Source organism: Eleutherodactylus coqui, chromosome 1 (genome assembly GCF_035609145.1).
Source record: "Eleutherodactylus coqui strain aEleCoq1 chromosome 1, aEleCoq1.hap1, whole genome shotgun sequence".
Lineage (NCBI taxonomy): Eukaryota > Metazoa > Chordata > Amphibia > Anura > Eleutherodactylidae > Eleutherodactylus > Eleutherodactylus coqui.
In genome coordinates, this window is record NC_089837.1 from 265,798,307 (window position 1) to 265,825,001 (window position 26,695).

At 43.6% G+C, this 26,695-nt stretch overlaps 1 protein-coding gene across 2 annotated transcripts in view; it reads left to right on the forward strand.

Moving 5' to 3' along the window:
- The window catches only part of MDN1 (midasin AAA ATPase 1), a 351,783-nt gene that overhangs the window by 88,516 nt on the left and 236,572 nt on the right, over positions 1–26,695 (forward strand). For both annotated transcript variants that reach the window (XM_066608461.1, XM_066608470.1), the window contains exons 18-24: positions 1,554–1,698; positions 2,566–2,662; positions 5,501–5,614; positions 7,357–7,504; positions 11,574–11,684; positions 11,800–11,951; positions 22,332–22,510. In XM_066608461.1, coding sequence (XP_066464558.1) covers positions 1,554–1,698; positions 2,566–2,662; positions 5,501–5,614; positions 7,357–7,504; positions 11,574–11,684; positions 11,800–11,951; positions 22,332–22,510 — 946 coding nt within the window. The remainder of the gene's footprint in view (positions 1–1,553; positions 1,699–2,565; positions 2,663–5,500; positions 5,615–7,356; positions 7,505–11,573; positions 11,685–11,799; positions 11,952–22,331; positions 22,511–26,695) is intronic.

Below are 26,695 nucleotides of genomic sequence, written 5' to 3' on the forward strand. Positions count from 1 at the left end.
AATATAGTTGAACTTCCTTATGGAGAAATCAAGGGACGTGTGTCATTGACTTCAATGGAAAATTTCTGCGCGTAATACATGCAAAAATAGAACATGGCGCGATTTATTTATTTTTTCCTGCAAGCTGAAATCACATTCGCTATCTGTTCGTGTGAGCGGACATGCAAATGTTCTATGCTTCTTAATGGATGCGGAATGCTGTGAATCATCCACGCTGGTGACTATTGCACATTATGCAATCTAAATCTGGCCATGTGCAGCCAGCCTTATAGGTGTTTTGGGGGATGGTAAAAGAAAGGTTTGTCTATTTATGTTTAAATTATTGTTGGTGAGGGGAAATGTATATTTGGCTTTCTATGTAGATCTATATTTATGCATGTGGAAATGGATAAGAGTCGGGGGATAATTTTTACTAAAATGATTTCAATAAAAATGATCTGATTGAAAAAAAACAAACAATAATTCAGGACTTAAAGGGGTTGTCTCGCGCCGAAACGGGGTTTTTTTTTCCCCATAGGCCCCCCGTTCGGCGCAGGACAACCCTAAAGGATGTGTTAAAAAAAAATAATTTTATTACTTACCCGAATCCCCGCTCTGCGACTTCTTCCTTCACCCAGATGGCCGCCGGGATCTTCACCCACGATGCACCGCGGGTCTTCTTCCATGGTGCACCGTGGGCTCTGTGCGGTCCATTGCCGATTCCAGCCTCCTGATTGGCTGGAATCGGCACACGTGACGGGGCGGAGCTACGAGGACTAGCTCTCCGGCACGAGCGGCCCCATTCACCAGGAAGAAGACCGCACAGCGCAAGCGCGTCTAAAAAAGCAAGAAGACAGCAGAATTAGACGGAGCCATGGCGACGAGGACGCCAGCAACGGAGCAGGTAAGTGAATAACTTCTGTATGGCTCATATTTAATGCACGATGTATATTACAAAGGGCATTAATATGGCCATACAGAAGTGTATACCCCCACTTGCTTTCGCGAGACAACCCCTTTAATAATCAAGCGCTCATGTGGATGCGCAAGTAAGAAATGGAAAAGTTATGACGCTGAAAATGCAATGATAAAAAATAAATCTCTGCTTCCTTTTAACTTGGCTACATGGAAACGCCTATTAGACCTTATGAAAGGCATGCCCTAATGGATGTAGGGCATACCAATGCATTATATAAGCTATCAAGCAATCATATTGTGAAGTTGCCTAGTTTTTTTTTTGTTTTTTTTTTATTTTGCAAAAATGTAAAAATTATCCACTTAACTTTTATTGCCACAGTTGTATCAACTCTTTTAATAATTAACACAGTATTTAAACCACATGGTGATTGATTTTATGAAAAAATCAGCTTCTTTATCTTCTTTAAATTGGATGTACCCTAAAATGGTTTAATTGAAAAAAAAAAACACATACTTGCGTCAAAGAAAAAATAAGTCTACAAAATTTCATCACACAAGGCTCTTTATTGAATAGGGGTAAACCCTCTGTAATAATGTGTTTTAATATTGTTGTATGTTTTTTGCATCTCATCTTATGATATCCTACTTCTTCTTAGGGTACATTAGCTCAGGCTGTAAAGCAAGGAGAGTGGATTTTGTTGGATGAGATTAACCTGGCAGCTGCTGAAACACTGGAGTGCATGTGTGGTTTACTGGAGGGATCATCAGGTTCACTTGTTTTGCTTGATAGAGGCGACACAGGTATTAAACTTCTGTTATATATTGTTATATATTAGAATTGCACTTAAATTATCTATTAGGCTGGGTTCTCACGGGACGAAAATCCTGCGGAAGTCTCGTGAAATGATTGCACCGAAAAACCACAGGAGTTCCGCGGGATAAGCGCAGCTTCAAAACCCGCGGCCTTTAGCTGCATTCTGCTGCGGCCATCTCTCCCCATAAAGAGGAGAGAGGCCGCTGCGGAAATTAAAAAAAGAATTGGCATGCTGCGTCTTTGTTTTCCACGCGGCATGTCAATTTCAGTGCGGCTTGGCCGCAGCGTGTGGGCGAGTTTTTTTTGCAAAATCTCGTCCATTTTGCTCGCCAATCCCGGGATTAGGAGCTGTGCGGACATTTCGCACGGCAATTCCGTCCCGTGAGAACCTAGCCCAAAGGCAACTAATGTATTCTAGGCTAGTGGTTCCCCGGATGTAGTTTTGACCCATGAAAATAAACAAATTGTTCAATGAACAGTCCTGTTCATTGAAATCTGAGCAGTGGAATGCATATTGTGATCACAGATCTGCTTTAAAAGAAAAAAAAACATTAAGCACACCTATTACATAGCTCTGTTTCATTGTCCATATGATATATATAACCAGTAATGCTGAAAAGGATATATATTTTATGTGTAAATGACTCAAGGCAATGCGTGCACAGAAGAACACTACACCTAGCACTTTCTAGGCTTCGGCTTTAAGGAGCCTCCCTTTACATTCTCGATAAAGCATAGTGGTGGTCTTTTAGATTCCTTCTTTTCTATTTTAGATAGACTCCATGATTCAGATTCAATGATTTGAAAAGTATAAACATTTGCCTTTTCTACATTGTTTTACTCCTTTTGCACAGAGCCTCTCATTCGGCATCCTGACTTTCGACTATTTGCTTGCATGAATCCTGCTACAGATGTGGGCAAGAGGAATTTACCACCGGGAATAAGAAATCGGTAAATATTTGAAAATGTCTTATTGTACCATGATAATTTTTTTAATATTTCCTTTTACCGTTAAATGCCACTGCAGCTTCTCTCCCAGTTGTTGCCTCATATTCTTATTGTGGGTAATACTTTGGATAATGATGCCTCTGAGGTAGCTTTCATGGCATGACATTCTACACCTATATTAGTGAAACTATGATTAAGAAAAAGATATTCTTCTAAAGTCCCAGATATATGTTCAATATCAATAACACAAAAAGTATTTAGTTGCCCAGGCTTGTACCATAAGAGTTGAATGTTCTGAAACTGATCAGGGCAGCAATGTAACTGCCATCACACTATACTTGACAGCGAATGGTGTGTGCTCAAGTGATGGGAGTATTGTTGAACCCCTAAATTTAGAGTTTGCAACAGATCTTTGAGGAGCATTTCTTTAAGGACCCGTCCGAGGGATGATCAGGAACCATCTGGCACAGTATCTCCTGCCCAAAATCTATCCCAAAATAGATCAAAGACTGAAATAAAATCCCCCTGTATTAGAATAGGGGTATCTGTGGTCATTACTTTAAATTATAAAATCTGCTTTATTATCACACTATTGAAATGGACTGTATACCGAAGTTAGGAGGCGACAGTTAAGCCCCATTTACACTGATAGATGATCGCTCAAAAGTCGCTCAAACGCTAGTTTGGGTGACCGTTTTAAGCGATCATCTTTGCATACTTTTTAGCAGCTAATTAGCTACTATTGAATATGCAAGCGGACAGGACACCAATGCAGCCACTAATAGAACAGTACAGGTGCTTTGCATATGCAAACAGCTGTAGTGTTCTCTGCTCTTACAGCCCGTGTCCCGCTGTGAATTCACAGCAGGACACAGACACAGAGAATGTTATCAGTGCAGCTGGCTGATAAAAGCCTGCTCCACTGATAACAGCTGATCACTCAGTTCTAGCAAGCTAGAATTCAGCAATCAATTACTCGTACACGGCGTCCCTGCATTTAGACAGAACGAGAATCACTAAAAAGACGGCTTTGAGCGATTTTTTTGAGCGATTCTCGTTGTCTCTAAAAGGGCCTTTATACAAACAACAATGTAAGCTTGTAAATAGCCCATCTGAGTCAGTTTTACTGGTGTAGCTATAAAATTGGAATAGCTGCATAAATTGTTATACTAACTCCCCTAGAATACGCCAATGTAAAAAGGAGTTTGGACAGACATGTGTCTGGAATGATTTAATGAATCCTGCATTAAGCAGTGGGTTAGACCAGATAACCCCTGGTGACAAAGATAAAAAAAAATTATAATGGAATAATCAAACAACAATATGTGAGTGTGTCCGTGGTGTGATGAGCTGCACTGCAGTTACAAGATTTCATCCTATCCCGATGAGCCATCACAGAATTGTAGTCCTAGGCAATGATATAAACACAAGTGCCAGTATGAACACAGACCCACAAGGTCGGTTGCTCAAGTTCCCTCTGCCTGTGAGATGTTGTCTATTTCAGTTCCGCCATGGATTTTCAAAAGTGTGTTGCTCTGTTCACCACCACTTGTAGTTTGGCCAGATACAGCATTGCATAAGGAAGTTTTAGGTCCCATACTCTGCTTCACCTCTTGAAATACATCCTCTTCTTTTGTACCTCTGTGGAAAAATCTAAAAAAAAGAAATGTGGGCGCCATCCTTTTTTTTCATTTCTTGTGCCTTAGGCTGGACTTTGTTCTGATATTTACAATGAAGGATCGTGATTAAGACATTGTGTTGGAATCCCAGGCAGGGGTGGGCGCATAGGCACTCAAGCATGTTCCACTGCATATAGATATGTTAGAGAGTCTCTGCGAATAAGATTTGAGAGTCATGACTCAAAATATTCTGATGGGTTGGAGCCCCCCACTTTTTCAGGGAGACAAACTATGCTTATCTTATTGCGGTGCCAGCGATTTTCCAAGTCCTTAACTTTGCTCAGCGGCTTTGTTATCTGATTGTGTATACCCATGTCACATTTCAGCATAGGCATTAGGTCCTCCAGCTCGCTCACAAGGTCTCCCATTGCAATGGTTCGTTCCAAGATTGTTTGCAAGTCATGGTGAGTGAGACCCATATCCTCTTTCAGGGAGCTAAATTGAAGGTGAAGGGTAGATAATGCTGAGTTATCTCTTAACTGCCACAAGTATATCCTTCAAGGTCTGTCCTGCCTGTTGTGCTGCCTGAAACTGTGAGGAAGCTGGTGGTGTAGGTAGAGCAGAATTTGCATTTAGGCCTAACTTCTGCCAGGACACTAGGGCTGGAAGTACCATGTCCTCTGCCTGACTATCCTTAAATGCGGCACCACTTCCAGTGACAGAAGTCCCCTGTTCCACAGCTGCTGGTGCAGATGCTGGTAGTCTGATCTGGAATATTTTGCTAGTTTTGCTGCAATGTCTCTGCCCCAGTCAGCTCTGAGAGAGCAGGCCACATTGTCATTTTGGATTTGTCGGGTTTCTCAATTCCACTTTTATGCTGGCTCTTACAGCAGGTCATGTTAAAAGCTTTTCCAGGAGCAACCGACAGTTCAGTAAAAGCTCTTTGAGTCCAAATGCAGGCTGTATGCGTAGAATGCCTGGGGTCAGTATGTTTTAAAGGAGTCTTTGCAGGTGTTCTCATAGAACACAGCCACCTACATCCTCGGCCATACTCCACCCAGAATGTACTCTTATTGTGAGCTTTGAATGTAGAGGAGATTACTTGGCCTCATTCAGTGCACCACTGTAATGTTCACGCACACAAAATTGAGATGACGTTCGTAATCATACAGACTGTTGTTTTGTCATGAGCTAATTTTTACAATGTATCTTTGTTTTATAGGTTTACTGAACTTTATGTGGAAGAGCTAGAAAATGAAAATGATTTACAGATACTTATCATGGATTATTTGAAGGGTCTCAATGTTAATAAATCTGTAGTCCAAGGAATTATCAGGTGAAAATGGTTACTTGCTTTTTAACTCTATTGGGCACATTTTTGAAATTAGCAAAAATAAAAACTTTGTTGCCTATACCAGCCAGACACAGAGCAGCTTTCGTTCTTCATGACCACAATACAGAAAGAAAGTTGTGCTGTGGTTGGTTGGTCTTAGCAAGTAAAAGTTATTCTTTTAAACTGTTTCATTTCTCTGCTCCATGTTCTGTCTCCTCGTCTTCCTTTTTTTTCTCTTTCTTAATTTCCATTAAACAAGAATTGTTAGAGATATTTACTTAGATTGGCATTTCACATGCAAGTCTAAATAAAAAAAAAAACACTGCAGTAAGATGCACCAAATGTATTAAGAGGTGAATTCCTACTAATTCATTTAGTGCATCTTTGTTCGTGTAGCACATATTGAAATGCCAGTTTCTGGTGTAAATGTCCGTCTGTGGGAGCACCCTTCCACCAAACTCCACCTTATTTTCTCAACCCTTTTAAAATGCTGCAAGAAGAAGCGTAAGGAAGAAAAAAAGTTGTGAATGTGAAGCACACCATGATTTGCAACTTTTTAATGACAAAATGCTACATTTTCACCTAAACGTTGAGTAACTTTGCAGGTACCTTGTACGAGTACTACTGACCTTGAGGCATATTTATTAATGCAGTTCCAGCCATTTTTTCTCTTTTATCCCTTAGGCTATTTTTCCCCACAAATGGCAGATTTGTATCAGAGATCCATTCCATACATTGGAGTGAATGGGTCTGTTTCTGTAGTCATATGCATGGGATTTTCTGAAGTGTACATATATAGGTCAGCTTTGTAAGGCAGAAATTTCTTTAACAAACACTTCCCTCAACATGCTGCATTTGGTGGTATACCTTTGATGCTAAATAAGCCTTAAAGGGGTTGTCCCGCGCCGAAACGTTTTTTTTTTTTCAACCCCCCCCCCCCCCCCCGTTCGGCGCGAGACAACCCGATGCAGGGACGTACAGAAAGCTCACCGGAGCGCTTACCTTAATCCCCGCGCTCCGGTGACTTCTATACTTACCTGTGAAGATGGCCGCCGGGATCCTCTGCATCCGTGGACCGCAGCTCTTCTGTGCGGTCCACTGCCGATTCCAGCCTCCTGATTGGCTGGAATCGGCACGTGACGGGGCGGAGCTACACGGAGCTACACGGAGCCCCATAGAGAACAGGAGAAGACCTGGACTGCGCAAGCGCGGCTAATTTGGCCATCGGAGGGCGAAAATTAGTCGGCACCATGGAGACGAGGACGCTAGCAACGGAGCAGGTAAGTATAAAACTTTTTATAACTTCTGTATGGCTCATAATTAATGCACAATGTATATTACAAAGTGCATTAATATGGCCATACAGAAGTGTATAGACCCACTTGCTGCGGCGGGACAACCCCTTTAACTTATACAAAAATTCTAGATTTCGACATGGGGCAGGTTTTCACAGTGGAAAAATCCAAAGCATATCCATTCCAAAATCCACACCAAATGATGTGGATTTTGGTACAGATCAATCATAGATTTGACACCTTCCAGCATTTTACTCAAAAAGCGTTCTGTATACCTCGATTTATTTTTATTTTAACTGTAGTTAATGGAATCTGTGATGGAGGCTCTGCCTGGAACTTATGATAGTTAATAAGCTTTATTATAACAGCAACTTACACCAATCTAAATAAATTCTCCCAATGGTTCTGTCTAAATGGCTAATTTATAGGTCTCTATTATTTTGTCTTTAGTTTCTACTTGACAATAAGAAAGAAATCTGCTGTAGAGCTTGTGGATGGCACCGGTCACAAACCACATTTCAGCCTACGTACTCTATGCAGAGCCTTGCGGTATGCAGCTGCAAATCCATGTAACAGCATCCAACGATCCCTTTATGAGGTAAACTATCCACATTATTAGCTGTTTTACATAATTTTTTCAAAAGGTTATTTAAGGGGGGTTGTCAGGGACTTTTTTGGATTTAAAAAAAAAAAATTTTTTAATTGATGACCTTTCCTCAGGACAGTTCATCAATTGATGATTGGTAAGGATCTGCCACTTGGGATCCTGACTGACCAGTGGATTCTCTGCTCCATTGTCCTTACGGACGGCCTAGGAAGCGGATTGTGCTGACTATAGTGCAGAGGCTTGGATTGGTATTGCAGACATAGCTCTCGTTGAATTCAGTGGGAGCTGTGCCTGCAATGGTAACCCAAGCTGCTTCGCTATGGTCAGTGCAGTCGTCTTCGTGCACTGCCTATGGTGAGAGCATTTCTGGCAGTTGACTTACCTGTGGGGATCCTGAGCAGCAGACTCCTAATGATCATTTTTTGATGATTTGTCTTTAGGGACAAGTCAGCAAAAAAAATAAAACAAAAAGTACCAGACAACCCCTTTAACCCATAAAAATCTACTATACTTAGATTTACACTACAGGAGCACATGCCCCATGATTCAAGCACACAAATCTAAGGTTCTACTGTAAGGCTGGCCTCACACGGGCGGATTCCAATTGCAGAATCCATGCGGAGGGTCCACAGTAAAACGCTGGCATTGAAAAGCACGTTAAATCGTTTTTATGTTGACACTTGAGGATACGAATTGCGTATCCTGCAAGTGGAGGAAAAATCGCAGCATGTTCTATTTTGCCACGGATTTCGAACAGAAGACTTCCATTGAAGTCAATGGACTCTGACCCGCTAAGCGACGGCGCAGGAAATGCAAATCTTAAAAAAGAAACTGTATTGCGCTTGACCGATGGCGAGCTGCCACAGTCTACAGCAATATGAGAAAATTAGGTACCCAGGGTCGCTAGCTAGTCTCACAGGTGGAATCCACTGTGGGCTTGTGCATGGCGAATCCAGTGTGCCGACGTGAGCCCGGCCTAAAGCAGCTGAGTGCTCCTCTGCACAAGCTTTAATAGTAAGATCTGATGTTTACCTCTTCCTCAGTATGTGACCACCGATTACCGATGTAGTGGCTCAAATGGGTCCTACAAAAGTGCCTTGCCTTGGTAGCCATGGTAACCCGACAGCACTCCGTGATTACATTGCGAAAGTCCGATGACGTCACAGTGGGAGCGTGCTCTCTCTGTGAATCCTTTTACATGCCACGATCTACATAGATCGCGGCGTGTAAGGGGTTAACAGCCGTGGTCGCTGATCCGATGCACTCCCACTGTTGCAGTGGGTGGCCAGCTATCTGTGACAGCCGACTCCTCCAGATAGTGCATGATCTCTTCTGATCTTGTGCTATCTACAGGGCGTAATTGTACGTTCTGTTGCGTTAAATGCCCCTCTGCTAGCATGTACAGTTACACCCCGTGGGGTTTAGGGGTTAATGATACTCCTAACATGTAAAGAAAATAACCACTTTTAATGAAAGGCTTCTATGTGTACACAGATATATGATCGCTACTGACATCAGCAAAGAAATGGAAAAAAAGTTATTAAGTTTTAATCCCTGTTCTTGTGATTTCTTAATTGCATCACATTTAACATTCTTGTGCTAATGTAGCGCTGGCATCATGATTTACTAATAAAATAAATAAAATCGCAATAATGCCATGAAGAGGCCGTTGTGGCTCTGTCGCAGATGACGGATTCGTTTCAGAGCACCTAAACAGCCGCCTCTTGCACTGATGCAATGTCTGTTTTTGGGAATATGATCACCATGAAAGCAAAGAGTTATCACTTTAAAGTTTCTTTCAAAAGAAACTCATTAGTGTCCTTGCCTCTTCTGTCAGCCAGCTGAAAGAGGGCTAGTGTGATAAAGGCAGCTAGTGTGAAGAGAAGAAGGAAAAAGTTAAGCCACTCTCACGTAATTGTTTTTTGCTGTGTTACGTGTGCTTCAAATACGCAGCACTAAACCTCCATATATTTTAATGGGGCCTCTCACACTAACAATTTGGGCCGCATATTTTACTCACCCAAAATCGCATGCAACGTGTCCTATTTTCTATGTTGTGTGCATTTCACGCCTAACTCACCCATTGAAATGAATGTGATACATAAAAATGCAGTAAATTCACAATTGCACTTGTAATACTGTGTGTTTATACAGGTTGTTCTGCTACTGGGAGGGGGGAAAAAGCTGTGACATTAGCTTGCTTGAGTTTTTTGTGTGAAAAATACATAGCATAAAAAGGCAGGCAAACAAGCGCCAAAAAAAGCGCAGCTCTGGACGCAGTAAAACGCTGTGTAAAAACCTCAGCGTTTTTACATGCAACATGTGAGAGTGGCCTCAGTGATATCTAAAACCTTATATCCACAATGTGTGCGTGTAATAATTAAATGGGTGCCTGCATACTTTTGACCAAATAAAGTACATGGCATGATATAATATTGGGAAAGGCCACGTGGCACTATTGAAGCGGTCGAGAACTGAAGCTGTATGATTTTGGTGGGAAACAGCATGGTTGAAACCCACAACTGCAGCACAGCCACAGTGTGATTTTCCTGTTGTTGGTTTATTACTTACTGGATTAATGCAAATACAACCCATGTCCAACAGAATAGTGGTCCGGTTTGGTCCACTGCTCGCACCCTTAGGGCTCATGTCCACGGGCAAAAGAAGAATTAAAATCCGCAGCGGATTTTAACTCTTCTCCCGCGCGCGGATCCGCACCCCATAGGGATGCATTGACCACCCGCGGGTAGATAAATACCCGCGGATGGTCAATAAAAGTGATTTTAAAAAAAATGGAGCATGAAAAAATCTGGACCATGCTCCATTTTCATGCGGGTCTCCCGCGGGGACGGCTCCCGCGGGCTTCTATTGAAGCCTATGGAAGCCGTCCGGATCCGCGGGAGACCTAAAATAGGAATTTAAAAGAATTTACCCATCCGGAGCGGACCGGGAAGGTCTTCCTCACGGCCGCATCTTTCTTGCTTCGGCTCGGCGGATGTGCCCGGCGCATGCACGCGGCACGTCGGCGACGTGCCGCAGCCGTGACGAATTCATCTGCCGGCCGAAAAAGAGGATCCGGCCGTGAGGAAGAGAAGACTTTCCCGAACCGCTCCGGATGGGTAAATTCTTTTAAATTCCTATTTTCAGCGCTCATGTCCGCGGGGCAGGAGGGACCCGCTGCAGATTCTCCATGGAGAATCCGTAGCGGGCCTGATTTTCCCCGTGGACATGAGGCCTTAGGGCATGTTCACAGGCGTTTTTACTGTCACATCTGCTTCAGAGTTTTCCAAAGTGGATCTGACAGTCCAACCTGCAGTAGAACTCTGAGACTGAACCTAGGATTTCTGTCACGGATTTTCTTGTGGGTCTTATGTGACTTTAGCCACAGTCAATGGGACAAATCCCTTTTGTGGCCGACCGAAACGGTTTGAACTACTTGAATCAGCACTGAAATTTTCACATGTGCTGTGTATTTGCAGAATGAACAATCCTTTTTTGTGCGCGCATCAATGTATTTTTCTGTACTTCTTGCCTCGCACAAAACATGTTCATTTGTGCGTGGCAAACAAAGTTGCACCAATTGAGATAGCTAATTTAGTTCCAGCTGTGTTCTCTTTCTGCGCAGTTATGCAGTGTTTAACGCATCTCCTTCTGCGTTGCACGTATTTGTTTCCCCCACCCCCTTCTTTTGACTTCTCTGGGGACCTTTGGTGCACAAATACGCAGAAACATAGAGGATGTTACTTTTTTTTGAGCAACTGAAATGCGCACACAAAATACGGAAATGTGAATGAACCTATTAAAAATCAATAAGTTCTATTCACTGTGTTTTCTGCGTGAATTCGCCTGTGTGAGGCAGGCCTCACAGCCTTTTTTTCTACAGCACTTGTACTCAGATGCTATTTATTTTAATATTGTGATACAGGTTGACTTTGATTTGACACTTTTTAATCTTTGCTTTTGCACTGTTATAACATAGATCTGCTTTTAATATTCACTTATAAACTTTTTTAATATTAAGGAATTGAGACCATAATTTCAGCATTTCTTATTCTTCCAGGGGTTCTGCCTCTCCTTCCTAACACAACTTGACAGAGCCTCTCATTCTAGTGTGCAGTCATTAATTTGTCACTGCATTGTGCCTGGGAACATTAAATCAATACTTAAGCAGGTATGTGCAATGTAACATTTGGTGCACAGTCCATTTTACCTACTATTTTGCATATTCATGTTTATTTCTACAATTTAGCAGCAAACTGAGCTCATTCTGCTTTGCTTTTTTTTAGCCAATTCCTCAGCCTCATGGAGGCAAGTTTGTCCAAATAGAAGGATACTGGATTCCAATGGGAGATGAGGATCAGACCATAGATGAAAGTTACATCCTTACAGCCTCAGTAAAATTAAATCTTCAAGATCTTGTGAGAGTTGTAGCTGCTGGGTATGTAAAGTGTTAATCTATGTAATCTGATTTTTTTTTTTTTTTTAAGTTAAATTACAGTGTTTTGTTGGCCATTCTTTCCATTTTAACCCCATGATGTCTGCCCCCAGTAACTATACAGTTGGGGGGTGTATGGATTGGGCTCAGGGCTGAGCTTTCTCCCTTCACGTGCAGGTGCTTGCTGTTTCTGACAGCTGACACCCACCTACAATGGCTGTGATGGTCTACCACGCATCTAATCAGCAAGTTGAGTGTGTTTACATGGCAACCCTGAGCCTATCTGACCTGCTATGTATTACAGTTTTTGAAACTTTGTCTGCGACAGGGTGTAGAAAACTTACATTAAAATTCACAATATACTACTATATAGAAGCATTGCAATATATTGTAGAAGTGATCACACGTTCAAGTCCCCTATAGGAAAAAAGTCTTTACATTTGATATTGTTACATTTGTACTGCCTTACAAAATATTAGCTTGTAAAACAATGACACAATTGTGAGTTTTTTTCAGTTTAACTCCACTTAAGAATTTTAAAAGCTTTTCAATACATGTAACTACTGCTCCTAAAAAAATACATCTCATCCCACAAAAAAAGTTCCCATACAGGTATGTTAGGGAAGTAAAGAAACTGTATTATAACCCTTGAAAAGCAGGGATGCCAAAAAAGTAAAATTTGAGGAATTACTGGCCTATAACCCCTCAAAGACATGGCCTATTTTGGCTTTAAAGACGCGGTGATTTTGGGGGGATTTCCATCTCCACTTTTCAGAAGCCATAACTTTTTTATTTTTCTGTTGACATGGCCATGTAAGAGCTTGTTTTTTTTGCGTGACCATTTTTATTGGTTCCATGTTTGGGTGCATATAATGTATTGTAAAATTTATATATATTTTTTTTTTTTGAGAGCAGGGATATACACATCAATTCTGCCATTTTTGTTTTTATTTTATTATTTTTTTTTACAGAGTTAGAGCTCATGTCCATGGGCGGGTCGGATTCTGCATGCAGGAAGCCCGCAGCTGAATCCGACCCTGCTTACCGGTCCGGGTCTTCTTTTTTCTCTACTGCAGATGTGTGCGGAAGCATCGGTCAGCTCACAACCGCAGTACAGCTTTTTTTTCTTCTTCAAACTTATGCTTTCCTGCGGAATCCATGGCCCTTCTGCAATTTTAATTGCGGACGGCCACTGGTCGAATGGCTGCTATTGACTTGGAAGCTGTTCATGCAGGGGAACCGCATGAGATGGAGCATGCTGCGATTTGATTTTCACACCCAACGGTCTGCAAATCAAACCCATATGCTTTAATTCAGTTGCAGGCACCCATGTTTCCCTTTGGGTGGCTTGAACTGAGGATCATCCACATGAGTGTCCCAAGCGGATTCCGCATTTCAAATCTGCCCATGGACATTGGGCCTAAATCATGTAGCATGACTGACATGATATATTTTTTCTGCAGATCCGTACGATTACTGTGAAAACTATAACTATAATAAGTCCCATAACTTTTTTTTCCCATTGACCGATCTCTGTGAGGGCTTGATTTTTGCGTCACTGTAGTTTCAATTTCTACCATTTTGGAAGACAAAACAAAATAAGCCTTTTTTTTTTTTTACTATGTTTTTTTTGCCGTGCAGGATAAATAGTGTGTTCGATGTCTTGTGCAGGCTGGATATGTGGTATTTTTAAAAACCATTTTTTTAATATAAATAAGGGAAGCTGCGCCATAAAGGTTTTTTCAGTTTTTTTAGCATTATTATTTTTTTTATGTCGCTGTGGGGATCTTGAACCATAACAGCTATGATCACTATGGTAATGATTTGCAGGACTTCCATACTACAATGCCTCCTTATTGCTCACAATAGCGATCATGGGCAATGGCAAGCTGGGATGCCAGTATCCGGCGTGCTGTTGCCATGGCAACCCATTGGCCCTCTGTAATTACTTTGTGGTGACCGATTGCGGGAGCTTATAGAGCTCATATCTCAGTTGGTCTCCCGCATTAAAAAAAAAGACAATAATTTTTTTAATTCGTTTTATTTATTAATAATAAGCAGTTTGTGAAATACAGAGTAAGAAGAACTTTGTACGATACATAGTGATATGAGTAAGAACAGAATCAAGCTTTAAAGGGGTTGTCCCGCGCCGAAACGGGGTTTTTTTTTTTTTTCAAACCCCCCCCCCCCCCCCCCCCCCCCCTCGTTCGGCGTGAGACAACCCCGATGCAGGGACTTTAAAAAAAAAAAACAGCACAGCGCTTACCTGAATCCCCGCGCTCCGGTGACTTCTTACTTACCCGGTGAAGATGGCCGCCGGGGTCTTCTCCCTCCGTGGACCGCAGCTCTTCTGTGCGGTCCATTGACGATTCCAGCCTCCTGATTGGCTGGAATCGGCACGTGACGGGGCGGAGCTACACGGAGCCCCATTGAGAAGATAAGAAGACCCGGACTGCGCAAGCGCGTCTAATTTGGCCATTAGACGGCGAAAATTAGACGGCAACCATGGAGACGAGGACCGCACAGCGCAAGCGCGTCTAAAAAAGGAAGAAGACACCGAAATTAGACGGAACCATGGCGACGGGGACGCTAGCAACGGAACAGGTAAGTGAAAAACTTTTTATAACTTCTGTATGGCTCATAATTAATGCACAATGTACATTACAAAGTGCATTAATATGGCCATACAGAAGTGTATAGACCCACTTGCTGCCGCGGGACAACCCCTTTAAATTAACACGGATTTTGTTACTGTATCTCTCAGGCTGTTCGATTGTATATTTGTAACAATAAACTTTTGAACTTATAAAAACAATGAAATCGGATTCTGCTCTTCCTTATTCTGGATCCTGGGGATTGAAAGTTGCTGGTTTTTCAGGCGCCTGTCAGTGTGTGTGTGTGTGTGTGGGGGGGGGGGGGGGGGGTGTTAGGAGGTGGGGAGGGGGAGGAAGGGGGTTAGCTTAGGATAAGTTTAGATTTCAATCAATGATCAGAGTAGAGTGAGAGTCTAACCAGGCTCCCCATACTTTTTGGAATTTAGTCGGGCAGCCTCTATTTTGGTATATGATTTTTTTCATATGAGGTTACAGTATTTACGGTTTGGATCCAGTGTGGGACCGAGGGGGGCTCCGTTGCCATCCATTATGTGGCTATCTCTTTACGGGCCAGGAATAGTGTCCTTTCAAGAAAAACGTGAGTATGGTATGGCCACACCTCCTCCTCCAGCAAGCCGAACAGCGCCACCTTAAAATCCAATTCGATGGATAGTGGGGGCCTTAAAAGTGAATTCACAAGGTTTGTCACTTTTGACCAGAAGTCCTTGACGAAATGACACTCCCAGATCAGGTGCCAAAAGTCCGCCTTCGGTTGGCGGCATCTCTGGCATGAATCTGAGGTGGTACTGCCCATTTTATGTAAACGGTTGGGAATAAGGTAGGCTTGGTGTATAATTGGATTAGTTTATTGTTTACGGCTGGTGACACTGACAGGTGGGATTCAGAGATATCCTGCCACTCCTCAGGTGTGAGGGAGGTGATGGTGAGTTTCCATTTGTCGTATACTGGGAGTGGGTTGGGATCTATTTTAGCTGAGAGGAGGTGTGTATATAGGGCTGATATTAGGCCTTTGGGTCCTTGGGATTTGAGGATGCCTATTGTGGGGAACTTAGATATACGGGCCGAGGGGGGAGGGAATTGGGAGTTTAGTGCATGTCTTAGTTGGAAAAATCTGAATAGTTGGAGGTGTGGGGCCTGCAGCTTATCGCGCAGTTGCATGAATGTGGGGAGTATTCCGTTATATATATATATATATATATATATATATATATATATATATATATATATATATATATATATATATATATATATATATAATCTTTTAGTGCTTGTACCCCGTGGGCGATCCAGTACTGTGGGTCTGGAACGGACTGTAGTGCGGTAAGGCCGGGGTTATTTCAGAGGGGGATTTCTGGTACCACCCCCTGGTAGCTCTGCAGTGTCTTTACTTCTTTCCATACGCTGAGAGCCAATTTATGAAGCGGGGTTAGTTCAGTGTTTTTGGTGCATTCCGGAAATTCTAAAAAATTCAGGAGGTTATGTCCAGTTACTTGTTTTGCAAGTTGTTTGTCTGCCATAGGCAGTTCTTTTTCTAGGACCCAAGCTCTGATGTTTCGCAGTTGTCCTGCTAGGTAGTAGAGCCGGAGGTCCGGAAGGGCCATTCCGTCTTGCTCTTTGGGTCTTTGTAAGGTTGATAGGCTCAACTTGGAACGAGAGGAATTCCAGATGAATGTTATTATTAGGGAATTTAAAGACTTGAAGAATCGCTTGGGGACACTCACTGGCATGTGCTGTAAAATGTATAAGCATTTGGGTTGGATGACCATTTTGATGAGGTTTATACGTCCAGCTACAGAGAGTGGCAGCTTAGCCCATCGTTTCAGTTTATGTTTTATGTTCTCTAAAAGTGGGTTTATGTTGTCTGCTATTGCATTGTTATGGTCATATGACATGAGCATCCCCAGGTATTTGAATGTTGAGACTGGTTTTAGTCCATATCTTGCGATGCAGGGGTCATTTTTTGGGCTAGTCTCTGTGTAAAGGATTGTTGATTTGGACCAATTGACATATAGTCCGGAAAAGTGGGAGAATCTATCTATGTGCGTCATGGCTTGGGCAAATGAGTTTGATGGGTTCGATAGAAATAGGATTGTGTCATCTGCATATAGTCCCAGTTTGCTTTCAAGGTCTGACCATTTAATGACGGTTACGCTGGGGGCGCTTCTCAGTCGGATCGCCAATGCCTCAATGGCTATGGCAAATAAGGCCAGAGATAGAGGGCATCCCTGTCGGGTGCCTCTTGTCAATTGGAATTCCGCAGATGGGATGCCATTGACGACTACATTTGCGCTCGGGGACTTATATACGGTTTTGACCCATTGTTGGAAGTTAGGTCCGAATCCAAAACGGATCAAACAGGCTTCCAGAAAGGCCCACTCCACAGAGTCAAAAGCTTTTGCCATGTCAAGTGAGACCAGAGCCCAGGGCATGTTATATTGCTTACCTAATTGGATAGCTGTTTGGACTCTGCGGATGTTTATGGTCGTGGATTTTCCCGGCATAAAGCCCATCTGATCGGGGTGTATGATGGAAAGGATCACCTGGTTCAGTCTAGTGGCCAGAATTTTGGTCAGGATCTTATAATCTGTGTTTACTAGTGATATAGGCCGATAAGAGCCGCAGTCTGGTAGGGTCCTTCCCAGGTTTCAGGATCACTACTATAGAGGCTTTATAGAATGAAGGTGGGAGTGCTTTGTCTAGTTGTGCTTGGTTTAGTACCTCAAGAAGTTGTGGGCCTAGTTGTTCATAGTATTTGCGGTATGTCTCTATTGGGAGACCGTCGGGTCCTGGTGATTTATTGAGAGCCATATCTTGGATTATTAGTTGGATCTCTTCCAGGGTAATGGGAGCTTCTAGGAGGTCGACTTGCTCTTCAGAGAGGGTTGGGAAATTTAAGTCGTTTAGATAATCTAGAATATCTGTCATGGTGTTATGAGAGGAAGAACTATATAAGTTGGCGTAGAATTCTTTAAAGCAGTTTGTAATAGACGGGGCATCAGTGAACTCTATTCCGTGTTGATTCTTGATCTTAAGGATCGTATTTGTTTGGTTTTCCCGTTTAATAAGGTTGGCGAGTAAGTGGCTAGATTGGTTCCCTAGCTCGAAGTAGTGTTGCTTGGAGAAAAATAATTGACGTTTGGCTTTGGCGTGTAATTGGTGTCTATAAAGTCGGGATAGACTGAGCCAGGCTATTTTATTGGCGTCTGTGGGGGCTGATATGTATGTCTTTTCGGCCTCTAGGGTCTGATTTTCTATCTGTTTATCGGCTTGGGATGTCGATTTTTTTTTTTTTTTTTTTTTTTTTGTGTGAGATGGCAGATTTGAGGAATCCTCTGATATAGGCCTTAAGAGTGTCCCATTTCAAGGCAGGGTGGGTATTGTGCTTGTGGGCATCTAGGAATAGGGAGATGTGGAAGGGCATCTGGTCATCCGATCCAATGAGTTTAAGCCAGAATGGGTGTAGTTTCCAAGTGGGCCTTATATTAATTTGAGGGAATTTTAGGGTTAACAGTATGGGGCTGTGGTCAGAGATGCCTCTCGGGCAGTGTGTTATGTTTGAGAGATATACTGCCAGTTCTATGGAACTGAATATGTAGTCAATTCTTGTTAGCGCGTTGTAACCTGGTGAATGGCAGGTATATTCCCGCGTTTCGGGGTGGTGGAGTCGCCAGAGATCAACCCATCCGACGCTTTCGATTAGTTGTCTCAAAGAGGAATTTAAGGTGGGGGTAGAGTTAGAGGGTGTATGGAATTTGTCTTTAGTAGGGTCCATTACCATGTTGAAATCGCCTAGGCAAATCACTTCCGCCAATGGGTAGTGGTGTGCAAGCGCTATAGCAGTCTGCAGAAGATGGGAGTTATGAGGTGGGTTGTAGATGGATAAAATGACATATGGTTTGGAGTCTATTTCTCCGTATATAAATATGAATCTTCCTTCGGGGTCTCTGCGGGTGGCAATTGGGTTCCAGCGCACCGACTTGTGAATTAGTACCGAGACGCCCCTGGAGGAGGAGCTGTGAAAGGAGTGAGCGGTCCACTGGATCCATGGTTTTGAAAGGGTGTCTACCTTGTCCCTGATGAGATGGATCTCTTGTAAGCTGATGATGTGTGGGTTTAATTGTTTAATATATGAGAATACTGTCCTTCGCTTGAGTGCTGTACCGAGCCCTCGAACAGTCCAGCTAAGACATTTTAGGGACATCATTGCTTACGTGGATATAGGGTTTAGCTATCATGTCTGTGTCTTTGGGGTGGGGGAGGAGGGAGGGCATTGGTGGGTGTGAGGGGAGGGGTTGTGTTAGCGCCTGCTTGTGGAAAACATTAGTGGAGAGCAGAATACAACAATTTAAACCATTAATCATTGACATCTCGCTAAAGGGTAGGGTCCCGAGCGGCGTAGTCCGGTGGTGGCAGGGTGGTCAGGAGATGAGATGAGCCGCCGAAGATGAGCCGCCGGGCCAGCCGCAACCCGCGCCGGAGGTAAGGAGAGAGGTCTTCAGCCTGCAGGGCCGGGATCAGATCGGCGTGCAGCCTCGCGGCCGGCACGCCGTATGGTGCTAGGTATCACTGCTGTGCAGCAGTGGGGGCTGCCGTGCGGTGGGTCCAGCGGGGTGCGACTTCCGACGGGCCCCGCGGCAACAGCGCAGGCACGAAGAGGTTCCGCGTCGCCCTCCAGAGGAGACAGGTGTTCGGCGGCGCTGCGGCCTCCAGGCAAGGTAGGGGGAGCGCACAGCCCCGCCGCGGGTCCAGCCGGAGACAGAGACCCACCGACAGGGAGTGGGCGGCGAGCCTCGGTTCGCGGGGTCGGTCGCAGGTGGGCGGCGTCGGGGCAACCGGAGCCGGCAGATGGTCTGTGGCTTTCGCTCGGGTCTCGCGGCGGTGGTCCGGACGCAGGGGAAGCGGAGCGCTCCTCTCTATAGGAGTGAAGCTGGCAGTTTCAATGGGGGGGTTGCCCCCACCCGGCTCACGACAGGCGCAGGTCTCCGCGGTCCAGAGGCAGCGCAAAGGGGCTCCGGTGTGAGAGGAGCGGTGTGATCAGCTCCGGGTGTCAGAGGAGTCTCCCGCTGTGTGGCAAGTAGGAGAAGGTGGTCCGCGAGGGTCTTGGTGCAGCCGGGCGGCAGGATAAGGTGGCAAGGTAGGCTGTGTGCAAAGCAGGGGAAAGATGGCAGGGCGTTGGCGCCGTCTCTCACTCGCAGCTCTATTATGGGAGTCAGGGGGCTTCAGTAGTCCTCAATTGCGGTCCAGTTTGTCCGTAGAGGTTTAGGAACCCATTGGCATTATTTAGGACGTTCAGGTTCTGGTCAGGCCAGGACCTTGAGCGGATTTTGATGTCCCCCCTGGGGAGCTCCTCTCACTTGCGTCTCTCCATGTTGGTCGCAGGCCACACCCCCCAAAAAAGACAATTATAGTGCATTCACAGCAGAAATCTGCGTGGGCCTGATTTTCCCCGTGGACATGAGGCCAAAAGGTGTCATCACAGAAGTTAACCACTTAGTGACCAGGCTAGTTTTTGGTTTAAGGACCAAGTGATTGTTTTTGTGGTATTGCAAGAGCCATAGCTCCTTGACCTAGTTGTATGAGGGCTTGTTTGGTGGGGAAATGTTGTTCTTAATGGCACCAAACTGGGGTACATAGTATGTGTTGTATTACTTTTATTACATTTTTTGGGGAGGAGATGGGGAAAAACATTTGTTTTTTGTTTTTGCGGCATTCAACGTACTTATAGTCTGCATGATTATTGTGATATCAAGTGTATATATAGCTTTTTTTTTTTTTTTTTAACCTCTTTTACACTACAAAAACACATTTTTAAGAACAATAGAATCTGCATCTCTGTATTCTATGATCAATAACATTTTTATTTTTTTGGCAACTGAGCTATATGAAATCTTGTTTTATGTGAGAAGAGTTGTAGTTTTTATGGATATCTGTTTGAGGCACATGTGAATTTTGGATTGCTTTTTATTGCGTTCTTTGGAAGGCGAATAAAAGAAAAATAGCAATTTTCTTTTTAAAACTAATTTTACGGCATGCACAATGTGCGATAAATAACAATATTTCCATTGTTTAGGTCATTACAAGCGACATAATAGCTATTGGGTTGCCTTTTAAAATTTTTGTAGGAAAAATGCATTTTTTAAAATGAATTTTTTTCTAGTTTAAATTAAATTTCTTGAGCTTTTTTAATCACTCAAGGGGACATGAAAATGTAATAGCTCGATTGCTACAATAGTACATTATATTACTTATGTAGTACATTCTACATAAGTAATATATTCATGTGACAGCAGCCTATTGGACTCTGCCAGAGGCGGCATCTTATAGGTTGAGTTATATTGCAGACATGGAGGCCTTTGTCAGATTTATGGCTGCCATCGGAACTTGTTGGTACCTTGTGATGGCTCTCTGGTTGCTAATATCTGACAGAAAGGGCCCCTCCTCCTGTCATCTGCTTTCACGGTGCAGTTATTGATTGTGGCATGTAAGGGGCTAAACTGCCAGGATCTGATGTTTTTCTGCTACTGGCTGTTAAGACCAATTAGACACAAGGATTTTAGCTCAAAAATCGCTCAAAGCCATCTTTTAAGCGATAATCCTTGTGTCTAACTGCACTGACATTAGGCAGTTTTCATTGAACCGTTGCTGATCGCTGATCTTTCAGCATGCTGGAATGGCTGGATGCAGAAGACAAGCTGCCCCACTTGTCTTCTGCATCCCCCACTCGTTTGAGCTTCCACCATGCGTTGTTTAAAACAAAACAAAAAAGCAAACAACGATTATCGCTGAAAAGCGTTTTTGAGCGATAATCGTTGTCTAAACCAGGCTATAGAGCAGGAGTCTGGCTGTCAATGGTCAGCCAAGTCATTGCCTTAAAATTATGTATGTGCATATTAAAAGTCCATTAGTAAAGTCAGTAAAAATACGTATTGTCAGTTACTAAGGGGTTAAGGCCTCCTATCTACAGGCCATATTTCACTGCGTTACCCGCAGCGATAATCCTCATGCGGGTAACGCAATGAACGCTTTCCATAGGATAACTATAGAAAGCGCAGCACACAATGTACTGTGTTTTTTTCATGTGTTTTTGTAATGTACTTTTTCCGCTAGCGTATAAAAATCACGGCATGCCGCGATGTGTTTGCAATGAACCGATCATCACGGAAAATCGCAGTAAGAAAATGCTCTCCTGCGGCAGCTCCCCCAGTGGTATACCGCACCGCCCATTGACAACCTGCCTAAGACGCAAGGAGAAACGTATTAATACAGTTGTTCCCTCAATGCAGCATATGTCAATATTCAGCTGTACAGCGAGGGTTTATTCCCTTAACAACCGCCGATACACCTTTTGACAGCCTGTATCCGTGGCTCTGTATGAAAAGAGATCGCGGTGCGACCTCTCTTCATGCAGCGTGGGCATCAGCTATATGCTTCTGGCGTAGGACTCTGGATTCGCACCATATTTATACAAGGCTCTTCTGGACATAGAGGGGTAAGAGATCTACCCTGTTGCTATTGGGGTTATTTTCTCCCCTCTCCCGAGTGAGTATACTCCTATTCATTCTTGTTTGCAGCGCAGTAGGATTACTCAGAATTTGATTGTATGACCCTCACCAGTTGATGGGGGGGTTTATTTTTGTCTACTATTGCAGCTCTCCACTAAGTGGATCGCATGTGGATTGGACATTCTCTCTTGGCATTCACCTTATCACCACTCTGTCAGAATCCCACGGCGCTGTCCCTATTACTTTTCTACATATTTATTTTTCAGGAATCATCCAGTGCTTATTCAGGGAGAAACCTCTGTTGGAAAAACAAGTCTAATTCGATGGTTGGCATGTTCTACTGGTAATCATTGTGTAAGGATTAATAATCATGAGCACACTGACATCCAAGAGTACATTGGCTGCTATACTTCAGATTCTTCAGGAAAACTCGTATTTCAGGAAGGTAAATCTATTTGTTATTTATAGAAAATAAATACATAAGTTGCTTAGATGGTCACTGTATTTTGAGACAACTTCAGTTTTTTTTGTTTTTTTTAAATTAATTTTTGAGATATTTTAAATGTATGGGTACAGAGAAAAAGAGGGAGAAAAAAATTGTAATAACCAAGTACCATAGGAGAACTCCACACCCTGACATGAAAGGATGCATCAGATTCTCAACAGACAGATAGATATAAAAAACAGGGGGAGACAAAGTATATACAGATGTAGCAATGCTGCATACAATAAAAGAATGAGATGAAGATGAGGGTGGGGAAAGGCAAGGTAGTACCAGGGAAAATCTAGAGATTAGCAGTTATTGAATAATAGGCACGTTACCCAGACAGAATCACATTTGTCCACAGTATTATGAACTGTGTGAGTGAGCTAATCCATTCGATATATATCCTCAATGTGGGCATATAGGTCAACAATAAAGGATGGAGCCTTGCGTTTCCAAAAAAGAGCAATTAGACATTGGCTACTGTCAGATATGAAGGGGCAGCCTGGCATTTGATTTACCAAAATCTTTGGTTGGTGCGTTCACTGGGGTCAAACAGCACATTGTCTTGAAAATGTACTGAATAAGGGATCATACAGAGGACCGTAAAGATAACATTTTAGGGCATTCCTAAAACTGTTGCTCTAAGGTGCCTTTTATGGAGTAAAGAGCACCAGCTGTGGTTAGGAATTGAAGGACTGAATTTATGTAGTAGAGGAGGAGATCAATAAAGCAGTACAGGGTAATGGCACGCCAAGGTCGATAAATGGAGGAAGTAAAGGTGTCGGTATGTAGATTAGCAAGTTGATAACTGACTCAACAACACTGCCACACCTTTTTGATGAAACTGGTACCTGCTGGGAAATTTGTGGTTGCAGCTTGGGTCAGCTAACTGGGTAGGAGCCAACCAGAGCTGTTCAAATCCTGTCCGTTTATTAGATAGTAAAGTGCTCCAGGAAGAAATGTGTGTGCGATAGCCAGTGTAGTAGTAAAGAGTGATATCAGGATATTTTAGGCAGCCTTAAGAAACATTGGGTGTCAAGACCATTTGAGGTATGCAGTGGTGTTTACAAGAAGGAAGTCTGGATGGGCTTAAGAATTGAATCAGGGAAACTAATAGGCAAGGTCTTGGAGAGATAAATATTTTGGTAGGATAGACATTTTAAGTGTCAGTCGCCCTAGTCGAGAAAGAAGGAGGGACATTTCTTCTATGAGAGACCGCCTTCTGTCTAAAATGTAGATCAGGAAAATTAGAGGCATAAAGGGCAGAATAGGTTGAAGAAATATGAATTTCTAAGTATTTTTTAAAGAAGTCGTCCTTCAAGATTAAGGTAGGGAGGCCTGGAGAGTAGTTAGTAGGGTTTGCAGATTATTAATAGGGAGCACTTCAGATTTGGAAGGGTTCAGTTAAGCAGCCATAGAGAGCTGAAGTGTTGTGGAGGTTTGGAAGGAAAACTAAGGGACATTTGAGAGTATGAAAGACATCAGTTGCATAGAGTGAGAGCTTAAAATGACTTTTGATACCGGATAGAGATGCCATAAATGTCAGGATGGGTGCAAATAGTATCTGAAAGGGGTTTTACTCAGGGCGCATGATGGAGTCAAAGAGCATCCTTGATGGGTTCTGTTGTAAATGAGGAAAGATGATATGGAATGAGGCAAGTTTACTGAGGTGATCAGAGTGGAGTAATAACCCTTTAGCACCTGTACGAATGGACCTTGCAAACTAATGCTGTAGAACCCAAAACACATATGGCCAGCTAAGACAATCAAATGCCTTTTCAGCATCAAGGCTTAAGAAGGATCCTTTCCACACCATCACGATTAACTACTTCAATAAGGTCATTGACCCACTTGGTGATGGTCGCTGTCTGCTGAAAAGGGACAAGGCCCACTTGGTCCTTACAGATGAGGTGATGGAGCCGTACATTAAGTCTGGATACTATTTTAGAGAATATTTGCAAATCTGTATTTAAAATAACTTGAGAGCGGTGGCTGGAGCATTTAATTGGTCCTCCTTCATTTTGGGAATAATTTGTTATATGGGATTGCAATATATAAGAGGGGGATCAGGTTGACTTGAGGAAAAGAATTGAATAAAACTAGCATATGAGGGTATGAAATTTGTGTAGTACAAGTAGGTAAGGCCATTAGAGCCTGCCTGGGGACATATCTGCTGGCATTTCTTTCCAGACTTTCACCAGTTCATCCGCTGAGACCTCTTGATTTTAAATGGACAAAGGCTTCCCTTGTTAGTGTAGGTAATGAGCAGAGGGAAAGATGATTGTCTACTAAATGGTATCTGATTGACTGATCCGAGGGAAGAGTGTTGGAAAGAGTATGAAGAGAGGAGTAAGGCCGCCTGCAGACGGCCGGGTCGGATCCGGCTGCAAGAATTCTCGCAGCGGGACCCGACCCGAGCATCTGCAGAGAGCAGCGCGTCACTCACCTGCTCCCGCGGCCCCGGCTCTTTTATGTGCTGGCTGCTGGGCAGCCGGCGCATGCGCAGAGCGGAGCCGGCGGCCGGGGAGCCCCGCACAGAGACAGAGCATGCCGCGATTTGTTTGCCGCGCAACATTTCGCGCTGCCAAATCACGTCCGTCTGCCTAGGATTGCGTTTGTTAACGCAGTCCTATGGCGGCTACCAGGGGCGGAAATTCCGCGGGAAATCCCGCCACGGAATTTCCGCTCGTCTGCAGGCGGCCTAATACTCATGAAAAATTGATGCAGTTTTGAGGGATCATAAAAAATTGTATCATATGAGTCTTTAAGGGCGTAACCTTTAAAAAGATTGGTCGTCTTATTGCATAATTGTTTAGCTAATAATGTGTGTGCTTTATTGCCTCGGCCATAGAAGCGCTGTCTAGTATAATAGAGTAATTATTTGTACTTTGGTCAAGGACAGGGCTTTTATCTGGGAACAAACATCAATAACTTGAGATATTTTAGAAGGGTATGTACGGAGGTCGAACGTCTAGGCAACACAGGTCCCTTTCATAGAGTACAAGCTGGGCCACCTCCGATTTCTTCAGATGGGAAGCTTTTGCTATGCACTGGCCTTGAAAGACACCCTTATTTGCATCCCACTAAGTTGTTGGGGTATTGTCCAAGAAATGTTGTTGGTACGTAGTTCCTCACAGGTGAAGTAATTGGAAGTTAAAGGAGATGTCCCGCGCCGAAACGGGTTTTTTTTTTTTTTAAACCCCCCCCCCCCCCCCCCCCCCCCCGTTCGGCGCGAGACAACCCCGATGCAGGGGTTAAAAAAACCACCCGCACAGCGCTTACCTGAATCCCGGCGGTCCGGCGTCTTCATACTCACCTGCTGAAGATGGCCGCCGGGATCCTCCGTCTTCATGGACCGCAGGGCTTCTGTGCGGTCCATTGCCGATTCCAGCCTCCTGATTGGCTGGAATCGGCACGTGACGGGGCGGAGCTACACGGAGCTACACGGAGCCCCATAGAGAAGAGGAGAAGACCCGGACTGCGCAAGCGCGGCTAATTTGGCCATCGGAGGGCGAAAATTAGTCGGCACCATGGAGACGAGGACGCCAGCAACGGAGCAGGTAAGTATAAAACTTTTTATAACTTCTGTATGGCTCATAATTAATGCACAATGTATATTACAAAGTGCATTATTATGGCCATACAGAAGTGTATAGACCCACTTGCTGCCTCGGGACATCTCCTTTAAGCGATTAATTTAGATGCCAGTGACAAAAAAAAATTTGGCAGCAATGAATACTGACAGAGATAGTAGGATGTGGTTGGATCAGGATATGAGGCCCATAGTACCAGATGCCAGGGACCGTTACTGAAAAAGAGATCTATTCGGGTGTGAGTCAGGTGAGGGTGGGAAAAAAAAGTGTTGCCTTTGGGTTATCAACATGCCATAATTCATAGAAGAAATATTTCAAATTCATTTCTGAAAACTCGCCTACAGATGTGATGAAAGGAGGGCAGGGAGCGGTCCTGTGAGTAAGCTGATCTCTAATGACTGAGAAAAAATGTATTAAAGTCACTGCCAATGATGAGATAGGAGTTGTGATATGTAGACACTTCAGCAAGAACAGTGCTCAGGAAAGAAAGCTGGCCAGTGTTAGGGGGCATACAATTTACATGGGGTTGTAGATACAACATAGAGGGCGC